Source organism: Cucurbita pepo, chromosome 16, assembly GCF_057944985.1.
Source record: "Cucurbita pepo subsp. pepo isolate OVF chromosome 16, ASM5794498v1, whole genome shotgun sequence".
Taxonomy (NCBI): domain Eukaryota; kingdom Viridiplantae; phylum Streptophyta; class Magnoliopsida; order Cucurbitales; family Cucurbitaceae; genus Cucurbita; species Cucurbita pepo.
Window position 1 is genome coordinate 12,618,821 of NC_141813.1, and position 22,108 is coordinate 12,640,928.

General features: G+C 38.9%; 5 protein-coding genes across 7 annotated transcripts; 3 read left to right on the forward strand and 2 right to left on the reverse strand.

Moving 5' to 3' along the window:
* Positions 1-1,159: 1,159 nt before the first annotated feature.
* Positions 1,160-2,415, forward strand: LOC111777217 (putative pyridoxal 5'-phosphate synthase subunit PDX1). The gene has a single exon (XM_023656703.2). The coding sequence runs from the start codon at positions 1,249-1,251 to the stop codon at positions 2,185-2,187; it is 939 nt and encodes a 312-aa protein (XP_023512471.2). The 5' UTR covers positions 1,160-1,248; the 3' UTR covers positions 2,188-2,415.
* Positions 2,416-3,302: 887 nt separating this feature from the next.
* Positions 3,303-6,502, reverse strand: LOC111777218 (uncharacterized). Its single transcript, XM_023656705.2, has 5 exons — positions 6,263-6,502; positions 5,666-6,018; positions 5,301-5,396; positions 3,970-4,029; positions 3,303-3,886 (listed from the first exon to the last, which is right to left on the reverse strand). The coding sequence occupies exons 1-5, from the start codon at positions 6,363-6,365 to the stop codon at positions 3,695-3,697; spliced, it is 804 nt and encodes a 267-aa protein (XP_023512473.2). The 5' UTR covers positions 6,366-6,502; the 3' UTR covers positions 3,303-3,694.
* A 1,037-nt stretch (positions 6,503-7,539) lies between these two features.
* Positions 7,540-10,383, forward strand: LOC111777338 (zinc finger CCCH domain-containing protein 66). Of its 2 annotated transcripts, XM_023656883.2 has the most exons (2): positions 7,540-7,717; positions 8,130-10,383. In XM_023656883.2, exon 2 carries the CDS (start codon positions 8,161-8,163, stop codon positions 10,162-10,164), a length of 2,004 nt encoding a protein of 667 aa, XP_023512651.2. In that variant the 5' UTR covers positions 7,540-7,717; positions 8,130-8,160; the 3' UTR covers positions 10,165-10,383. The 2 variants fall into 2 exon arrangements, with proteins under 2 accessions (XP_023512651.2, XP_086974741.1); XM_087118615.1 differs by lacking the exon at positions 7,540-7,717 and having other exon boundaries at positions 8,106-10,383.
* Positions 10,384-11,335: 952 nt separating this feature from the next.
* Positions 11,336-14,568, reverse strand: LOC111777339 (internal alternative NAD(P)H-ubiquinone oxidoreductase A1, mitochondrial). Its single transcript, XM_023656884.2, has 8 exons — positions 13,960-14,568; positions 13,550-13,763; positions 13,301-13,461; positions 13,022-13,087; positions 12,721-12,884; positions 12,186-12,300; positions 11,921-12,100; positions 11,336-11,855 (listed from the first exon to the last, which is right to left on the reverse strand). The coding sequence occupies exons 1-8, from the start codon at positions 14,407-14,409 to the stop codon at positions 11,703-11,705; spliced, it is 1,503 nt and encodes a 500-aa protein (XP_023512652.2). The 5' UTR covers positions 14,410-14,568; the 3' UTR covers positions 11,336-11,702.
* Positions 14,569-16,238: 1,670 nt separating this feature from the next.
* Positions 16,239-22,094, forward strand: LOC111777057 (uncharacterized). 2 transcript variants are annotated; one of them, XR_015412140.1, is made up of 10 exons: positions 16,239-16,406; positions 16,764-19,565; positions 19,641-19,767; positions 19,874-19,956; positions 20,210-20,454; positions 20,701-20,787; positions 20,873-20,972; positions 21,089-21,293; positions 21,382-21,506; positions 21,748-22,094. XR_015412140.1 is itself a non-coding variant. In XM_023656499.2 (9 exons), exons 1-9 carry the CDS (start codon positions 16,317-16,319, stop codon positions 21,438-21,440), a joined length of 3,798 nt encoding a protein of 1,265 aa, XP_023512267.2. In that variant the 5' UTR covers positions 16,239-16,316; the 3' UTR covers positions 21,441-21,639. The 2 variants fall into 2 exon arrangements, 1 of the variants encoding a protein (XP_023512267.2); XM_023656499.2 differs by lacking the exon at positions 21,748-22,094 and having other exon boundaries at positions 21,382-21,639.
* The last annotated feature ends 14 nt before the right edge of the window (positions 22,095-22,108 follow it).

Consider the following 22,108-nt stretch of genomic DNA (forward strand, 5'->3'; position numbering starts at 1 on the left):
CATATTATTTTATTAATTATAATATTTTGCATTTTATTTCCTTTTCCCTTTTTCAGGCTTTTAAAATAATTCATGGAATCTCTAGTTTTGGGAGTAATTGCGGATCTAAATCAAACACAGTTTGTTTAAAAGTACCATTAATAGTCTAAGTCTACCATTAGCCGATATTGTTTATTTTGCATGTTATATATATAGCTGTCACCCTCACAGTTTTAAAATAGGTCCGTTGGAAAGAGGTTTTCACACTTGGTTTCTACACCCTGTCTAACCCACCAACATGGGATTTCACAATCCACCCATTAGGTCCTAGCGTCCTCGCTCGCACACTACCCCCGTGACTGGCTGTGATACCATTTGTAATAGCCTCCAATCCCACCGCTAGTAGATATTGCCCACTTTGGCATATTATGTATTGCTATGAACCTCATCGTTTTAAAATGCGTCTACTAAAAGAGGTTTCCACACCCCTGTAAAATGTGAGTCATTCCTCTCTGCAATCAATATATGATCTCACGAAAAAATATTAGTTTTTAGTGTGTGACTCGTTTGTATAAGTTAGTTATTAAACTTTTAAAATATTATAATAAATCTTTAATCATTTAATTATATATTTAACAATTTCATGAATTTTTTTAGTTTCTGTCTCGTAGGTCATTATGAATGTCTGTCTAATAAAACTTCTAACTATAAAAAAAAATCAACGTCCCCTTCTTCAAACTCCGATTCGTATTGTTTATAGAGAAATCTCTTATCAACGACCGAACAAGATCCATTTTGTATCATATCTAAGGGATTTCTGAGTTCGGGCTGAAGAAGCAATGTCACTCGATCATTATCAAATCGACTGCAATCTTTTTCTGTGCGTGAGGATCCCAATACGATGCACCCGAACTTTAACCCTTAAACTTTTTTTCTCCGAAAAACTGTTGAAGGTTTCGGAAAAAAGTTGGAGGGTTAGAATTAGTTTAAAAAAAGAGAGAAAAAAAAGTATGGTTCACACATTATAACTCTAAATTAATATTTTAAAAGTTGTTTTTTTAATTAAAAAAAAAAGAAAAAGAAAGAAAAAGAAAAAGAAAAAGAAAAAGAAAAAAGAAAAAAAGAATTAACCTTTAATTTAATAGAAAATAAGACAGCAGTTGCATTCTATTAATCGCCACCCCCTGTCCCCGCCCTTTGACACATAACCCTTTCTAAACCATTTTTCAATTTCCCTCTCCTCTCTTTCTCCCTCTTCTTCTTCCTCTAATGGCGGACACTGGCGTAGTCACCGTTTACGGAAATGGCGTCATTTGTGAGACTACCAAGAAATCTCCCTTCTCCGTCAAAGCCGGTTTGGCCCAAATGCTTCGCGGCGGCGTGATTATGGACGTTGTTAATGCCGAGCAGGCCCGAATCGCGGAGGAGGCCGGCGCCTGCGCCGTTATGGCCCTCGAGAGAGTACCGGCCGATATTAGGGCTAAAGGTGGAGTCGCTCGCATGAGCGATCCTCAATTGATCAAGGAAATCAAGCAGGCTGTCACCATCCCGGTTATGGCTAAGGCTCGAATTGGTCATTTCGTCGAGGCTCAAATCCTTGAGGCTATTGGTGTCGATTACATCGATGAGAGCGAGGTTTTGACTCCGGCAGATGATAAGAACCATATCAACAAGCACAATTTTCGGATCCCGTTCGTGTGCGGATGTCGAAATTTAGGGGAAGCGTTACGCCGAATTCGCGAAGGTGCTGCGATGATTCGGACCAAAGGCGAAGCCGGAACTGGAAACGTTGTGGAGGCCGTTCGGCATGTGAGGTCTGTGATGGGCGACATTAGGATGCTGAGGAATATGGACGATGATGAAGTTTTCTGTTACGCAAAAGAGATTGGGGCACCGTATGATTTGGTGATGCAGACCAAGCAGCTCGGACGGCTACCGGTGGTGCATTTTGCGGCTGGAGGAATCGCAACTCCGGCCGATGCCGCGATGATGATGCAGTTGGGATGCGACGGAGTATTTGTCGGCTCGGGCGTGTTCAAGAGCAGCGATCCGGCGAGGCGAGCTAGGGCAATCGTGCAAGCCGCTACGCATTACAGCGATCCAGATGTGCTAGCAGAGGTGAGCTCTGGATTGGGTGAGGCCATGGCTGGAATCAACCTCAATAACGACAATGTGAATGTGGAGAGGTATGCAAATCGATCGGAGTAATTTCAGTTTATCATTTTTGGTTTGTGAATCAGATAAAAGGCTTGAAGTTGGGTTTCGCTACTAATCTACCTACCGACAAGGAGATGATCTTCAAGAATTCTGTTGAAATCTTGAAGGTTTAGTAATCCTTTTAGCTCCATATCATCTATTTGACTAAACTTGTTTTTCTCTTTCGTTTGTTGAGTTGAAACCAATAAATATATTCGTAATCTGGGTTTTGTCTAATAATTATTTTCCTATATGGGTTCTTTTGGCAACTGATTTATCCGATAATTACTTGTGTTTCATGTTCTAGGATTGAATTTTTGTTACTAGAACGAATGGTTTGGTTGAACCATGATTATCTATGAAATCATAACCGATCAGAAAGATAAAAACCACACAGATTTTGTAAATTATGAGTGTAATTTATCTTTGATGCCTGAGAATTTTTCATCTTTATTCATCAGGGGAAAGCTTTCTTGGCTGTTCCTAGATTGAAAATCGTTGAAAATCGTTCTGTTTTGGCTAGTCATCACCTTGTTCTTGTCATGCATTTGTTTCATCAGGATTAAAAGTGGCCCTTCTTAGGCGAGTCCTTGATTGTTATTTAGATCTGGGTTGTTCTTAAGTTTCAGGCGAGTCCTTGATCGTTATTTAGATCTGGGTTATTTTTAGTTTTTGGAAGCATAGTTTAACTGGTTAAAACAGGTATTCTTAACCCAAAAACGATCTATATAGTTTAACCGGTTAAAACGTGTATTTTCAAACCAAATATGATCTATCGTGTCGTACTCTGTAGCTAAATCATTTTTGCTTAAATGTTTGCGATATTTGTGCACTGACTAAAACCGAGATGTCCATGCCCTCTGGCTGCTTAGCTTTGTCACGATGACAAAGTCAGTGGATGCAGATATGCTTAGAATTAAACTTGCCTTTTGCAGCTACCAGCCATTGGCAAGGTAGCAACGTCTTTCATTTTCACAAGTTCTAGCAACGACCCTGAATTTCATCACTAGGCCTAGCAACGACTCTGAATTTCATCTCCTGATTGATTTGAACAAGGAACCAAGAAAAAACACGGGTTGGTTCAACATCAATTTCCTCCGATACATTTTCTGTTAATATGCCATTGATTCCAAACAAAAGCAGCCATCATTTTATTCTGCCTAACATGTCAATGGAGGAAAACTAACTAACTGTTCCAATTTCTGGCTGATGAGTCACCTCATCGTTACATCATATACGGTAGAAGAAAAACAAATACGCAAATTATAGTAATTGGCTCCAAACCAGAAAATCAATATATAAAACAAAATTTAAGAATATCTCGATGAGAAGGCTATGACTATGAAGTTTTTGAAATATCTTCCTGCAATGAACAAATTTGCAAGATGGACTCTGGGGACTTGAGGCAGGATGATAATCAGCAATCAGAACAAGTTCAGCCATGTAATGTTTGAGATAATGGTTGGATCAAAGACAAGGGTGAGGGAAATAATTCACAAACCATCTAAAAGCATGGTCTCTAGGATCCGAGCGGGCATCCTCCATCATTGTTGTCGAAAACTTCATACTCATAGTCCTTATCAAGATCCTCCATGGTTTTTCCAAAAACAAATGATTTGGTTCCCATTGTCGTGAAGGGCATTAAGCCAAATGCCCGTGCAGTTTTGATCTCGCGCGCAACTTTCCTCTGTGCCTTGGCACTAATTCGGGTCTGCAAATTGTTGGAGTGATAAAATAAGATTAAGGATGACGACTCAACTTGTTCAAAATATGATTTTTGTTCAAAAAGTTTACCTTGCTCCTCTTGATAATGATCCCGGCGTCGGTAATAAAGTTTGCCAGAAACCTAACATTCTGCAAACAACTATTGGATCATTGTTAGATATGCATACAGCAAGGGTAAGTGACATAAATAAACTTCCTCAAGAGAGACGTGGGCAAAAGACTAAATTTCAGTGGCCACAAGACCAACTTATAGCCAGACTATTTTTTGGTAGCAATGAAATTGATAGTGATGGTTTCATGACCTCCTTAATGTTGCAAACGAGCAACTGTTAGAAACTTAGAGGTCATTACATGATCTTTCTTCCTTGATTGACAATGAAAATACAACCGTTTACACGCACCGCCCATATCAGGAGCTCGTGTATTGATTAACTGCAATTTATGTAAAAACAAAAACAAAAACAAAAACAAAACAAAAAATTGATAGTCCATGGCTACTGATGACCACACCATGTCAATGATGACAGACCAAATTTCTAATGGGAAGGGCTCCTCTTGTTCTGGGATTGGAGAGTTTTTGATAAAACAAAGATGAATAATGTGAGATCCCACCTTGGCTGGAGAGGAAAACGAAGCATTCCTTAGAAGGGTGTAGAAACCTCTCCCTAATAGACGTGTTTCAAAACCGTGAGGCTGACGGCGATACGTTATGGGCCAAAGTAAACAATATCTGCTAGCGGTGGGCTTAGGCTGTTACAAATGGTATCAGAGCCAGACATGGGACGATGTGCCAGCAAGGACACTGGCCCCCAAGGAGATGAATTGTGATATCCCACGAGGACGCTAGGCCCCCAAGGAGATGGACTGTGATATCCCACATTGGTTGGAGAGGGTAACAAAGTATTCTTTATAAGAGTGTGGAAACCTCTCCTTAACGGGCGCATTTTAAAACTTTGAGGGGAAGCTCGGAGGGGAAAACCCGAAAAAGACAATATCCATCTGGGGTTGGGGTAGAATTGGGGTGTTACAAATAATCCATGCCAGATTTCTTAAATAGAACTGTACAGAAAATCAGCAGTAAATAACCCTGTTCCAACTTATTGTTTCTTGTACTTCGAAATTTCTAAACTACTCACATTGACTAGATTCAAATTCAAGGATTTCTTTTAAGACTATGACCCATTTTTTGTCACTTCATAAGCTATATACTTAATAGATGAGCAATTCATACCATAAGATATTCCATATTCGATTACGTGAGAGATGATTGCAACGAATCAAAAGGTCTGTTACCATACAACTAATTCCAACCACGTTTTATTCCTAGTCCTAGCTATCCATAATGAAATGAGAAGCGGATCAGTAAAAAGGCAAGGTCAATGAAATTCAGGAATGCTCACCCTGAAATCAGCTTTTCTTAAGACCTCCTCAGTTGTCACCTGAAACTCAACCCTTTTCGGAGGTTTGCGTACACCTGGCTTCGTTAGATCCAGATCCTGTATAAATTCAAAAGTACTTAGAACAATGATAACAGTAAGCACATAACATCATCTACAGAAGGTGCAGAGAGGCAACACTTCTACTAAGGACTGCTAAAATGATAATGTAATGAAGTTCATTTCCATCACGGATCATCTAATCCGAATTAAGTGTCTAGCTATGCTCGGATTAGGCATAATGTAATCATAAATAGAAGTTGACACGAATAATGATAAGGATTTGTTCATAACAAGTATAAAAAACAATTAGTTGCTCAGCTACATGCCTTGACTTCGTATGTTGATCCAGGCTTAAAAGACATATCTGCTCTGAATGTATAATCATCTTTTGCAATTTCCTCGGTATCAAACTCAAAATAAGTGGAAGCTTTCTTCAACTTGCCATCCATCCCATCTGATAGCGTGTTAAGATTATCATCAAGCCCATACAGAGACTGAAAATTGTTTCCTCCACTCAGTCGCGAACCTATTCTTTCACGAGGTTTGCCAAGTCTATCAAGCTTCTCAAAGAAAGCATCATTTCCGGAATCGCCCGTAGAAACACCCCCGAATATCCGACGTTCAAAGTCATCAGCAGACTCAAACGAATCAGGTTTTCCCTTATCATCAAAGCCACTGTCTGTTTAAAAGTTTTAAACATGAAAAATGTAAAATCATGCCTCAAATCACATTACCAATTACACAACCAAACTTGAGATTTTCCAAGCAAAACCTCGTAAAACCGATGTCTAAACAGAGACACATTTGAGAAACATTTACTTAGAATAAACCAGACAAATTTCCGCCCAAGCCAAAACGAACTTCAGCAATCACAGTACAAATAATAAATTCATGGATTCAAAACCAAAACAAGTAGAAATTACCACGAGCGGCGTTTGTGGAGAGGTTTCTGAGCACAGAAGGTTGCTTAAATCTCCGCGATAAGCCTCCACCCAGGGTTCGCAAAGCAACCTGAACGGTTCTCATTTCGCACAGAACAAAAATTAGCAGAGCCTAAGAAGAGGAAGACCACTGGATGCGAAAGCTTGAAATGAAACCGAAGTTTGAGTTGAATCCCGTAGGGTTGCTCTTTCAGCTGCCGCCGGTTAGTGAAAGGCCAAACACAAGGCGGCAATGGAGGTGAATGAAGGTGGTTCGCGAACTGGGCTGAATTCGTGGATGTGAACCTTTAGTAAAAGCCCAAATGTTTTGGGCCTATGGCCCAATAACTGACGGGAACATGAAAAATGAATTACAAATATATAAATATTTATTATATGTATATATGTATATATATATATTTATTATTATTTCAAAATGGTAGGGGTGAATATGAACCTATTAGAATGAGTATTAGAAGGTTACAAGATACGTTGAGACTCAATCAAGCTCGTGGGCGGCCATCGATCTAAGGGGTGAATTAGGTCATGGGAGAGTCACGAGAAAGGCAGAAGGCTCCAAACCGATCCTTCAACTGAGGTCAAGGTGACCTGAACTCTACCTATAGAAGTCAAATCGAAGTCTAAAAGTCGAACAACCACCTTGGTTATGCACCGTATGATTAATGCTTGTTTATTTAATAAAATTGATGAATTTGAAAAAAAAAATAATAATATATATATATATATATTATTTGTATGATAGAATTAAAATTTTCGAGATTAAATTAGAGGTTATTCACTCAATTTTATCTCTCAACTTAAAAAATACATAAATTTTTAATTTTTAATTTACTATTTTTGAAAATTTTAAAATTACTTAATTTATTAGTTATAAAAATAAAATTTTATAACTCTCAATTAGATTTATAAATTTTAAAATCTAAAAAATTGAGATTAAAATTTTAATAGAGAAATGGTTAGTTAAAGGGTAAAAAATGAATTTACCACGTCATTCGCCGAGACGAAAAAACACGTAAGGCGTGAATGATCCGGAATATCAATACGGTCATTTTGGTGAACTATTTCTTCCAATGATACGCTAACACGTGGCATACATTCAGTCACCTTACATGGGGCCCACAATGGTATTATTATTTCGTATATTTTTTTGAATTTCCGCATTTGAGTTGCATTTCATTTGGGATTGAATTTGAGTTTCATTTCACAGAGGCAAATCAAAGACGAAGAAGACAAGAAAGAAAAATATAATTTAAAAAAAAATTAAAAATTAAAAAGAAAGAAAAGAGTTTGAAGAGGACGGTGTGGCGGAGACCGAAGAGCTTTGGCTTATGCAGAAAATTAGTTTGGTATTTTTTACTTAAACCCAAGTCCAGCTCTGTCGGAGCTTCTCTTTTGATCTCCCTTTTGCCGCCGTCGGATCTTTTTCCTTCATACGAGGTAAGTTCCGACAAGATTATGTGTTGTTTGAACATGATTTTGAAATGGGGTTTTGAGATTTTAGTTAAATCGTTTGTGGTTAGCAGATAATTCATCGAATTCTCTGTATTTTGGTATTGGGAACAGTTTTTTAGTTTCTGGTAACTATCCGTTCCTGTTCTTTCATTCTTCTTTCTTTCTGTTTTACCGGTAAACAAAAAAACAGGGGTTGTTTTTATTATGTCGTTTTGCTTGTTGGGTGTCGTGTTTTTTTTGTTCTTTCTCCATTTCTACTTGATTTTGGATGGTTTTTCACCAATCTAAACTGATATACCTTTGTTTTTGGTGTTTGGTTTTTGTGGTTGATTTCTTGTTCTGTTTAGCTTCTAGAATGTAATTTCTGAATGTGTTCTTGATGATTATATATGTGTAGAGATTTGGAGGTCTTAGAACGGATAGATTTGATGTGCTGCAATAGCAAATCTGTAAGCCCTAATTTCGTGATGAACGGTGGATTTAAGCAAGGGAAATTGGGGCTTTGTTTGTCTGTTTTGCTGGAATTTTCAGCTACAGATGACCTTATTGGGTTTAGGAGTGCTGTTGAGGAACATGGTTATGATATCGATGAGGCAAGCTTGTGGTATGGGCGAAGTATTGGTTCAAAGAAGATGAGATATGAAGAAAGGACTCCTCTAATGGTTGCAGCCATGTTTGGGAGCTTGAATGTTCTGTCGTATATCGTTCATCGTGGTTGTGTCGATGTTAATCGGACTTGTGGCTCTGATGGCCCGACGGCTCTACATTGTGCTGTTGCTGGTGGTTCTGCTGTTTCGGATCAGGTTGTTGAACTCTTGCTTGATGCGTCGGCTGATGCGAGTGCTGTCGATGCGAATGGTAATCGGCCTAGTGACTTGATTGGTCGTGATTTTAGTTTAGCTTCTTATTCGAGGAGAAAGGTATTACAACAATTGCTCAATGGTTGGGAAGAAGATGGCCTTGGGTCGTCGGAGGCGATATTTTACGAGATGGAAACGCTGGAGCCGGTGGAGGCTTCGAGCTCTTGGGCTGCAAGAGATGGGATGGAGAAGAAAGAGTATCCAGTTGATCTCTCACTTCCTGATATCAAGAATGAAATGTATAGCACAGATGAGTTTAGGATGTATACTTTAAAGATCAAACCGTGTACGAGAGCTTACTCTCATGATTGGACGGAGTGTCCGTTTGTTCACCCCGGGGAGAACGCGAGGAGGCGGGATCTAAGGAAATACCATTACAGCTGCGTCCCGTGCCCGGAATTCAGAAAGGGAACATGTAGGCAGGGCGATGCGTGTGAATATGCTCATGGAATTTTCGAATGTTGGCTGCATCCTGCTCAATACCGTACCCGTCTTTGTAAGGACGAAACTGGATGCACCCGAAAAGTTTGTTTCTTTGCTCACAAACCGGAAGAGCTCCGCCCCTTGTATGCTTCAACGGGTTCTGCTGTACCGTCGCCGAGATCAATCTGTGGTTCTTCATTAGACATGGCGTCGATCAGCTCACTTACCCTCGGTTCTCCTTCAGCTTTGATGCCTTCTTCATCGACTCCGCCTTTAACTCCTACTGGAGTTTCTTCTCCAATGGGTGGAACCATGTGGCAGACTCAACCTCCGACCTTGCAGCTTCCAGGTAGCAGGTTGAAGGCGTCTTTGAGCGCAAGAGACGTGGATTTAGATGTCGAGTTACTTAGTCTCGAAAGTCAGCGTCGTCGACAAAAGCAGTTGATCGATGAGATATCGTGTCTACCTTCCCCTTCCAGATGGAACAATGGCTTGTCAACCACTGCATCTTTTCCATCCCCAAGGAGTAGTAGAAATGGGGAGTTTAATGGACTTGGAGGCATGAAGCCTACGAACCTCGAGGAGTTTTTCGGGTCGGTAGATCCCGCAATGTTGCCTCAATTACAAGGACTTTCACTGGATTCTATGGGAACTCAGGTACAATCACCTTCCGGGATTCCGATGCGCCAAAGCCTGAATCGGTCTTTCCTCTCGAGCTATGCTAACAGCATTGGCTCCCCACCTGCAAGGTCATCTCAACCATCCGTGTCTGCTGCAGCTAGCGTTCTAAGTCCCAGGGGTGCGCTTTTCACCAACCGGAGCCAGAGCTTCATCGAACAGAATGCCATGCCTTCGAACCTATCGGATTGGGGTTCGCCCAATGGAAAGCTAGACTGGGGAATTCATGGAGAAGAACTCAACAAGCTAAGGAAATCTGCATCATATGGGTTTCAAGGCAGTTCTCTGGCAACGTCCACAATGCACGCTCCCGAACCAGACGTGTCCTGGGTTCAGTCCTTGGTGAAGGATACTTCGAGCGAGAACTCGGTGCAGTTGAGCATGGATGAGCAGCAGAAACAGCAGCTTTGGCATCTTGACAATAGCGATTTGAAGCAAATGTACATGGAACAGGAGCAGCTAGTTGCTTGAGCCTTGGAGCTTGGCCACCTTTCTTTTTTTTTTTTTTTTTTTTTTTTTTTTTCGGTTCTTCCATTTAATGGATTACTGATCTTATATATATTTTTGAAATGCTCATTGATATTCGTCATTTTAGGTAAGGGAGATTTTCCCGAAGCTAAAAGAATATTGTACCGAAGAGGATTAATCAAACCCGGGCAGAAGGAATGTTTCTGCTCATTGCATGACTAATTCTTCTCGTTATTTCAAAAATTATAATATTATATTTGACGTTTCATAAACGTTTCTGAACTGCTTTTTGACTAAAGTTTGGTGGACAGAAAAGGTGACCTGAAACGAGTTCACGTTGTCCTGTTCCAAGTCTTAACGGAATCAAAATCCCGACCTCCGTCCTAAATTTAACCGGTTGCCATTCTGAAGTGCAAAGGCAAAAAGCTATGAGGATTCACCATTAGCTTCAGCATCCAAAAGTTAAAAGCTAAAATTCAAAGTGGGAGAGGGATTATGGAGCACTACCAAAAAGGCCATCTTTCTAACTGCTTTAGCTCTTTTGTGGTGTTGGTAGTGGGAAGAGCACTGGATAAAGAAAGTAGGTTGCTATAAGATGAGCATAGGTATACCTTTATAATCTAAATTTCATAACGATTTTTGAAATTTAGACCTCTCGAAGATCTCGCTTATTATTACTCAAACAGAGCCAATTTGCGAACAAAAACAAGTTTGAATAAGACACAATACAATACAATTCCATATCGATTAACTTGGTGGTGTTAGAGAATTTTCTAGGAATCAACGTTACTCTAACAGCGCAAGCTCACCACAAATAAATATTGTCTTCTTTGGGCTTTCTCTTCTAAATTTCCCCTCAAAGTTTTAAAACGCGTATACTAGGGAGAGGTTCCACACTCTTATAAAGAATACTTTGTTCTCCTCTCTAACCAACGTGGAATCTCACAATCCACCTCCCTTGGGAGCTCAGTGTCCTCACTAACACACCGCTCAATGTCTAACTCTGATAACATTTGTAACAGCCCAAGTCTACCGTTAACAAATATTGTCCACTTTAGCCAGTTACGTATCGTTGTCAGCTTCAAAGTTTTTAAAACGCATCTACAAGGGATAAATTTCTACACCCTTCTAAAGAATGTTTCGTTCCCTCTTCAACCGATTCGAGATGTCACAATTCCTCTTTCACATCATCCTCTAACTTTATTCAAAAGCACTGATAAAGTTGTAGTACAAAACTTAAATTTCCAATGATTGGCTTCATTTGGATTTCTAAGAACATGCACTAATGCTTTGGATTTAACACAATAACAGTTGGTGGAAACAAACTATACAGTGTGCTTCAGATGAGAAATAGCATTCGAACACAGCCATCATTCAGATTTAGATTTGACCACAAGAAACCCATAGTTTTACTTCAGATCCACACAAAGAGAATAGTCATCAAGACGATTATGTCTTGATGAACAACTCCTGTGGCAATGATAGTACGGCACATGATATTTAGTACGTGGAAAGGGGATGTTGAGTTCTTACCTCCAATTCTATATTCTGCTTATATCACGACCAAAGATGAAAGTTGTTGCCCAGTTCACTGCCACATACAATCTGTTCCTCCAGCTTATGACACGTGTTAGATAAGCCGAACGCCAAACGAACCAACTGATGAACCCCGCCATGGATAACCCCTTTGCTTCCTGTAGAAAATACTCACAAGTAAGCCACTTAACTACATAGAGTGAGAAAGAAAGGTAGCCCTTACTTTACTCTGCCTAAGGTCGACAAGAGCCTTGTATCTTCCAATAGTTGCCATGCTTCCGAGGTGCTTGTAGACAAAAGGCGCGCCAAGTTCCAAGTCTTTTCCGCTACCTGCTCGTGCGCCACCTTCTTTACCAATTTTATTCATCAAGGCTGCTAAATATTTGCCTTGCCGCTCTGCTACCTTCAGGATGCAGAAATGCAGTAAGAACTTGAGATTTCATAGATCATTCAGAAAACCCAGAATATTTAGGAGCATCATAACTTACCTGGGCCAAAGCTGGAAGAACTTGTTTCCCTGTACTCTCTAGGAAACCACTGCAATCGCCTATTGCGAACACATCTTCCACAGAAGGAACACGTAACCACTCATCTATACCAATCCTACCAATATATAACCAGAAATGTATCATCTCTCTAAGCAATATTTGGATTTATAACCAAAAAGTAAGCATAAATAGGAAACCTTAATCAGATGTATGACGATTCTAGGACTTGAATAAAGATGACACGAACGTTGGGCCAAAGCAGATCATATGTGAGGGTAAAGAAATAACTATATTGTCCATAACATATGAAGTTGAAATTGAACTTTTTTGGTGATAGATAGCGAGGTCAGTAAGCCCGAGGAGACGGAGACTTTCCCTAAATATGAATGGATCCCCAACTGGTCTCAGAACAATTTGCCTATCTTAGAAGGAGGGTTACAGAAAAAGCAGCATGACATTTTCAAAACAATTGCTTGAAAGTTCTGAAATCTAAGAGGCAAACGAACATTTTGGATAAGAGGCAAACAAACGTTACCTGCCACCAGGAGACTTTGGAACATCCAAGGAATTTACAAAAGGTGAGGGCCCAACACCAGTAGACCAAACTAACAGCCCATAAGGAACCTCAGAGCCATCATTGAGAATGATGGACTGAGGTTTAACATCTTTTACAATGCCGCGTACGAGTTGAACTCCGGACTGTGGGATATGAACAAATGAAATGAAAGAATTTCAAATTCAAAGCATCCTAAGAAATGTGAAATTGAAACCCGTTATTATCATCGCTTAAGGAATAAAATGGCACGACTTTGATGTATCGACTTTCCTACTCCTACCTTTGTCAATTGCTTAGTAGCATAGTGCCGAAGGCGATCGTCGAAGGAAGACAATATCTCATTTGCCTGTTAAACAATTAAACAAATACAAGCAAGTAAATCCTCTCGAAGTCTTAAAAACCTATCCAGTAAACTTCCCACACAATGCCAGAAATATTAGAAGCTCAACAACCTAGCATAGAGAAACAACTCGGCCGAAACTTCGAGAAATTGAGATCAATATGCAAATGGTGTATTATGCATAATGAATCAGATACTAGAGTTCGACATTTTACAAACCTCGATCAAAGTAACTTGGATATAATCTTTCACATGAGCATATCTTTGAGTAACATCCTTTATGATAAAATCACTAAGTTCCCCACTGAATTCTACTCCAGTTGGACCTCCTCCAACAACAACACAGTGTAGAAGCCTACGTTTCTCTTCCTCTGAGATGCCTGCCAAGAACAAACTATTCAAATTATGTCCACTGAAAAAAAGAAAGAACACCTATTGGCAAGTCTAATAAAACCAGCTATTCTATACCAGGAACATCGGACAACATCAAGTTCAAAAGCAGCTTCCTACGAATTTCCTGGGCATGATAGACCTCACGAAGAAAAATGGCGTGTTCTTTGACACCATGAATCCCAAAAGTTAATGGCTGGGATCCCAAAGCTATGATCAACTTGTCATATGATAATTTAAACCTCCATGGTTCCAAAGTGTTCAATCCATCAGTGACTGTCTCACATTGCACCTTCAACAACAAGTGAAATAATCCCCTTCTCAGAAGGAAGTTAGAATCAGAGATTTTTCTTTCTGAAATTTTTAGTTCTCATCTTCTAGGTCTAACGAGAATTCATTCGATTATAGTTTAAAAAACCAGAGAGATTTTAGCAAACTGTTCGCAATCGTAAACTTCAATGAAACAGTGACACAATTGAGAAGCATACCACATGTTCATCGGTGTTAACGCCAGTACAATTTGCAAGGAAGAAATAGGAACCAGGTTCGCGAGAAATGGCAGGCTGAATCCGGCCGATTGGTTCGGCGACGGATCTGAATTCCAGAGTTCCAACACAGGTGGAAGCTAGAAGAGGAGTGAATACCATATGGTTGCGAGGCGAAACGCAAACGACATCATATATGCTAGTGTCCAATCCCTTCATCAACCTGCAACCTGCCCAACCAGATCCCAAAACCACCAACCTCGGCTTCTCGCCTTCTGCCGTCGGTCCGAGACCCGGCGGCCGAGCCACCACCGCATCGGAGCTAGCCTGAGAGCTAAAATGAGAGAGGAGGAAAGCAAACGGCGCCGTGGAAGGGAAAAATGGGTGTGGATTTGTGAATCTGAGTGATGCTTTAGTGGATGAAAGTTGCTTGAGATTCCTAAACCAGGCCATGGATGGAATATTCACAGATTCTTCCCCCTCGTTCGAAGATCAAAAAGCGAAGATCTGGGGAACAACGAAAAGAAAAAGTGGTTGTTTCATTACCAAAAGCTCGGGAATTTGATATCTGCTTGATGTTAGCCAGTCGTGTTCTACCCGCTAAAAGAAACGAAATTTCTAGTACCATCGAATTTTTTTTGCATATTATCCCCAATTTTTCTCATAAAATAAACATTTAATATTACGTGGCACTTTGCATATTCCATTGAAGAAAAGTAATAAATAAATAAATATATATATTAATAAATGCATATATTAGTATCTGAGTTAACTTTGACCAGCTTGTTATTATGATCATTATCATTTAATTTGTGGGGCCCACTCTAAACGGTATGATATTGTCCACTTTGAACATAAGCTCTCGTGAATTTGCTTTGAGTTTCTCTAAAATACATCTAGTATTTTTTTTTATAAACTCAGGATCATTCCCTAAATTAGTCGATGTGGGACTTTCATCCAACACCTCCCCTCGAACAAAGTACGTCTCCCCTTAATCGAGTCTCAACTCCTTTACTTTTAGAGTCTTAGTCATTTCTCACCGTGCCTTCGAGGAGCCTTGACTCCTTTTTTTTTTTTTTTTTTTTTACGCCATTTGTTCGATATTTGATGATTCTATTGACATAGTTAAGTTTAGGGCAATACGTGCTAGTGGACTTTTCCACTCATAATTGTTGACATACTCAAAATTAAAAATTAATATTAATACTAAATTATATATATATATATATATATATATATTATCCTTCCAATTTTACCCTTTTTAAATTAATAATATTTTAATATAATTTGTGAAATAAAATATTCCATGTAGATTACCTTCCGAATTGGGAAGTTTTTACAATACAGTTGGCACGAAACTAATTGCGAGTTTCCAATTATGATTATATTGGAGAAAATGTTTTAAAAATTCGTTATATCCAAACATTTAATTTTTGAGAAATGCAAGGACTAAATACTAAATATAAATATTGTTTCTATTTAACTGTAACCGAATTCACTAATGCATAAAGGAGTTCAAATTCGTGCATTCAATTATATATATTTATTTAAATAAATTAAAGCACGATATTAATAATGATTTTTGGCATTAAATTCTATTAAATCTAACAAACAAAAAAAATTATACGGTTGAGGATTATTTAATATAAAAAAAAAAAAAGTAATTAACAATTTATATGTTAAAAAACCATTTTTTTTTCATTTATTAAAATAAAAATTAATAAATAAATATTTAATTTATTTATATTTATAATAATTAATTTCTTCTACCGTAAAAGCTAAAATAATTTTGTTTTTTTGTCTACACTTTCTCTCTCACAATAATAATAATTATTTAAAAAATGAAAAATAATTTAAATTTAGTTTAATTATAAAATGTTAAATTTGATAATAATATATTTTTCGATAGGGGAAAAATTATAACAAAGGAAAAAATCTTTAAAATAAATTAAATTATTATTTATTAAAATATTTTTACTAATTTTTAACCTTAATTATATTGAGAAAATAATCTGCATATTGATACGGTGCGCTCTCTCCCAGCAGATTACGCACTTTTCGAATTCCTTTTTTAAGCGTTTAATTTTTAGGAAATGCATGGGATTACGAGAGAGAGAGAGATACGCACAAGAGTATTATAAAGAACGTATATTCGCGCCACGTAATCGGAATGATGACGTGGACCAATGGTTTTGAAGATTACAGATTAGTTACCATGAATACGGTCGCATGGGATCTCCCGTAGTATTTCCATCTCCGTTTCGTGGTTACCTTGGTGGCAAAGTATGGGAAAAGAGTGAACAGTTAATATTACAGGCCAGGCTACAGATTGGTTCTTCCGTTTTCTTCTCGCCGTATCAATGGCGGTCCTGCACCTTGAGGTACAGGGCGCTGGGAGGAAGAGGAAGCGCCGAGTAGAAAGAAGGCTTCTCGTTGATGAAAAAGTAGAGGTAATGTAACTCTGTTTCAGCCTTTAATGGTGTTTTGAGTCTTCGGATTGGAAATCGAGGGTACGGCTGGCTATTTTGATTTATTTTTCTTCGTTTTTATGCCGTTTTTGTATTGTTTTCTGAAATCAAGGTATTATCTGTTCCGTTTGTTTGATTATTTCGGGGTTCATTGGAGAACTTTTGAGGTTAATGAGGATTTTTTGTTTTATTTGGTAATGTTGTGTGTTTTTTTTGCCTGTTATACATACTTTTTTGTGGTTTCGTCTTTGCGGAAAGAGATTGGGGATGTCTTTGTAGGTTTATAATGAGGCCTCTTTGTTTGTGAAATTTTGACATTATGAATGTCAATTATGGCAGATAAGGAGTTTGGAAGATGGCTTTCTTGGTTCTTGGCATGGTGGGACTGTTATTGCATGTAGCAATGGAGTTCGTCATGTTATGTACGATCATCTTCTTTGTAATGATGGTTCTGGTTTGCTTGTTGATGCTATTTCCGTTTCTGCTAATTTAGATGAGGCTAATTCCTTGAGTGGGAATACAAATGTTCGAGGATATATAAGGCCAATACCACCTATGGTTGAGTTTGGAAAGTGGGGCTTGCCATATGGACAGTGTGTTGATGTGAATTACCAGGATGCGTGGTGGGAAGGTGTTGTTTTTGATCATGAAGATGGTTCTGAAGAGAGAAGAATTTTCTTTCCAGATTTGGGAGATGAGTTGACTGTTGGAATTGGAACGTTGCGTATTACGCAGGATTGGAACGAGGCTACCGGGGATTGGCAGAGACGTGGGACTTGGTCGTTTCTTGAGTTAATGGATCAATGTGAGCAGGAATCCTATCTTCCAGTTTCTTTGAAGCAAATATGGTATGAAGTACGGGCAAAAGAAGATTTCATGAAGATTGGTGAGTGGACTTCTCCTATGAACGATTTGTGGAAGGAGTTGGTGATGGAGGTCATTGACGAAAATTTAGATATTACTCTAAAGGAAATGCTTCGGGTGTTCGAAATTTCTTCAAGTGTAAGATGTGAGTTTGGAAAAACTAATGATTGTGTCAACAAGAATCCTTCTATCAATTTTGTTGACTTTGATACAACTGCAGTTACTGGGGAATCTATAAAAAGTGATATGATGGTTAAGGATGATTTCAATCAGGAAAATGCATTTGATGCTCTGGGAGAAGTGCACACACATGATAGTTTGGATGCGGAGTTGCTAGATTCTGGTCCAAATTCTATTGATTTTCATCTATCTCAAGGAAAATCTCAACTAGATGATGATATCGAATCAAAAACTTCGAATGATTTAGATTTTTCCTGCCATGATGAAGCATTATCTGTGCTGCCTAGAGGATCGTCAACCATAGCTTCTGATTCTGAGGCATTTTCTGGTGCTAGTGGTTCCATTAGCTGTCAGCAACCGCCAATTATCAAGCATAAAAATGTAAATAAACAGCTGAAATGTTTGGGACGTGGGAGGTTTGTTAAATGGGAAACTCTTAGTGCTACGATTCCTCTTGATGCTGCATCATGCCCTGATGCTGTTAAGGAATATTCAATTTGGGGCAAAGAAAAGGCTACACAAGCTTTGGCTGAAAATGCAAGGAAGCATCTTTTACATCTTGGCTGGGAAATTGAATGCAGGACAGATAAGCCTACTTTTAGATATACCTCTCCTGATGGAAAGTGTTTCTATTCTCTTCTTCAGGTGTGCAATCTCTTGGAGGAACACTCCGTTGAGATCCCTCCATCTGTTTCCGGAAATGAAAGGAGAATCATGCATGACTCATGTCATGTGATACTCTCATCTAGTGCCCTTGAACAGAGAGAAAAGAGTTCAAGTCCCAACAACTGCTTTCCGACTACTCTCGACAGTTCTGGTGTTGTCTTAGGACAACCTGAACTTTTGCATAAAGCTGTCATGGACTACAATAACCGCTTTCCGACTACTCTCGACAGTTCTAGTGTTGTCTTAGAACAACCTGAACTTTTGCATAAAGCTGTCATGGACTACCATAACCTGAGTCAGTTAGGAAGTAATGGAGCTAAGGATGTGCTTAAAATGCAATCAGAAGCAAGGAGGCATCTATTATCTTTGGGATGGCATATGCTTGTCAAACAGAAAGGTAAAGGAGACAGGCAAAGATGGCGCTACACTTCACCTCTAGGCAGAAGTTGTATGACACTTTCAACCGCCTGCAAGATCTGTTTAGATGAAGAGGGTGTCTACAATCCTACCGACTCTCCTGTTAGAACTATGGAAAATGTATTCATTATACAGAAGGCTGAGGGCCAGTTAGTTAGTAATAAAATTTACTCTGCACCAAGTAATATAGATGTACAGGAATGCTCGATGCCTTCAAATTCAATAAGAACATGTTGTGGAGAGTCTCCTAGAATATCTCCACCCAAAGGTTTCGAGGAATTTGGTCAAGATAAATTTCAAAGAACTAAACAACCCAGGAGCATGGCTAATTTATTTTGTTTTTCACCTCACTTAGCTCAAAGCCAACATAATTTAGATGGTAAAGCATGTGAATCAGGCATCCAGACTGTATGCAAAAAGTATGTGAGGTCCACAAGAAGTCCTGGAGCATTTAAGCAAAAATTGAACAGAGAAAGTGTATGTGCGAGTATAAATAAATTGTCAGATGACATAGAACATAGGAGGTCTATGCGGGTGTCACGCTCAAGCAAAAGAGTTAATGAGGTGGTCACTCCAAGTCCTTCACACCACAACCCTAGAACAGTACTCTCCTGGTTGATAGACAACAATATGGTGTTGCCCAGGGCAAAGGTTTATTACTGTAGAGGGAAGGGCCTTCAACCAATGGCTGAAGGAAGGATATCTCGTGATGGGATCAAATGCTGCTGCTGTCAGAAGGTATTTACTATCAATGGTTTTGGAATACACGCTGGCGGTATTTCATCTCGATCGGCTGCAAATATACTGCTGGAAGATGGACAATCTTTGTTAGAGTGCCAGATACTATGCAATAAAAAGACCTCGAACTTTAAGAGCGAAGCATTTGATTGTATGGAAGGTGGCTATTCTAAAGGTGAGAATGACTATATCTGTTCAATTTGTCACTTTGGAGGCACATTAATTTTATGTGATCAGTGTCCATCATCATTCCACCAAAGCTGCCTGGGTTTACAGGTAGACATACCTCTTCTTAGTTTCTTAGTTCAATATATTAGAAATTTGAGATTTGTTGACTGTTGACTGTTTTAGGACATTCCCGAAGGTGATTGGTTTTGTCCATCGTGTTGTTGTGGCATTTGTGGCCAGAATAATTTGAGTAAAGGTGCCAATGTTGCTGATGACCCTTCCCTCACTTGTTATCAATGTGAACGTAAATGTAGGTACTTCATCTAAGAAGTCATTCATTACATAAGAACATGCATATTTTTTAAGAATAACCCACAAATATCGTCCGTTAATGCTCGGGTAGTTTCTTCGTGCAGATCATGTTGAATGCCTAAGGGAGACCAAAAAGTTTGGAATCCGTTCTAACACTTATTGGTTTTGTAACAAACAATGTAAAGTGGTAATTCTCAACCCTTCTTCATTTCTTTAGAAGGTTCGACTGTCACGAGCTTACTACTCCATGTATTTTATAATATAAACTTGGATGATTTTGCATAATCTGACTTCATTGAGAATTGATTGCTTAAAAAGTTGATATATTGGGATACGATTTAAAATGCCTCGGCCGAGTAGCAAGTATGTCGGTGTTCAGTTTAATTAATGTTATGAAAATCATATAGTAAATATTCTTAGTCTTCCTTGTTTTGGTCCAGATATATTGTGGTCTCCAGAAGCTATTGGGAAGATCAATTCCAGTGGGTGGTGACAATCTAACCTGGTCACTACTAAAGGCCACAACCTCTGATACTGATTATTTCAATTCTCCTCACCTTGAGACCTTGACAGAAACCCAGAGCAAGCTCAATGTTGCTCTATCTGTGATGCATGAATGTTTCAAACCAGTTAGGGAACATCACACGAGGAGAGACATTGCAGAGGACGTCATCTTTAGCAGAAGGTGAGACGTTCATTTTATAGGTGTTTTCGTTTCCTTCTTAAATGCATGCAGCGATTTGTACTCGGAAATTGGCAACCCCCTTTTGGTCTTTTTGTTCCCTTCTTTCAAAATATATCAGAAAATGTAGATAGGATATCCGTGCTGGTTCTATATGTTCTTGACAATTGTGTGGAAATAGATGGTTCATGATCAAAGCTATGAGTTCTTTGCAATGTCCAGCTGATTTTGTTGTCTATGACTTTGCAGTTCAGAGCTTAAGCGGTTGAACTTTCAAGGTTTCTATACAGTCCTTTTAGAACGAAACGAAGAATTAGTTAGTGTCGCTGCTATAAGGTGAGCACATATATCTCGGCTGTGACGGTAGGACCTAGAATTTAAACATTCCTTTGACATGCCTTTCACTTTTTGTTCTCTCTAGGATCTATGGAGAGAAGGTCGCAGAAGTTCCACTCGTTGGCACTCGTTTTCAGTATCGCCGACTCGGCATGTGTCGTATTTTGATGAACGAGCTCGAAGAGGTAGTTGCACTCTAACATACATATGCTTTTCTTCATTTCCATTCTTTTTCTTAACCATTTTTTCCTCTAGTGCTCAGAAACTATTGTACTTCTAATGATTTGACATGTGTTTCCAGAGGCTGAGAGGACTGGGAGTTCAGAGGCTGATCTTACCAGCTGTTTCTAGTGTGCTCCATACATGGACTACTTCATTTGGATTTTCAAAGATGACTGATTCCGAGAGATTAGAGTTTCTTAATTACACTTTCCTGGATTTCCAGGAAACTGTAATGTGCCAGAAACTCTTGCAGAAGAACACAGTTGGGTCTAGCTCATTATCAGGTAACTAACTCATCAGATGCTTATGTTAAGTGAAGTGTAATCTATAAACTTGGTTATAACGTGAGATCTCTATCACATTGTTTGGCAGGGAAGTCCCAAATTCACGATGATGCCAACGAAAACAGCAACGGTTCTGATGAGATTTGAAGATACAGTGCGAGAACTGACCTTCATCCAACGACGCATGCTTAGGAGAGCAGTATCTTGAGTCGAGTACATCCTCACCCCTCTCAAACTAATCTTACAAAAATGGAAAATGGAATTAAACTGCATCGACCATTGGTTGTTTGTGTTGCAAAATAAGTGTTCTAGAGCTCTGTGATGCAAATATATCAGTGTTCTTCAATTTGATCTTTTACAAGGACAATCATGGATCATATACGTTATTTGATGTGATTAGTTGAAGAGTCGTGGGGGAAACATGCTGTTTATTGATTGTTCTTCCCGTTCTTAGGGGAAGCTGAAGAAAACCATCTTCAAAACAATACAAGCCACAACAAGAAATATCCGACGTGCTCGACCAGTCTATGTCGTGATTATTTGGAGGACTACAGACAGAGAAGAATTGTGCTACGACGCTCCGAACAGTGAAGAATGGGAAGTTGCATATAACCCATTTTCTAGAATTAGTTAGAATAGTTAGCAAGGGGTTCAGGATTTTGTGTTTCTGTTCTCTTGTACAGAATAATTGCAGGAGAGAATTAGGAAGAAGCTCGTTTTCTAGGATGAGGTATTGTAAATTTTGATGATGGCTGAAATTAGATTATAGGGCTGAGATATATATATATATAGAAACAGCTACTTACAAATAAAAA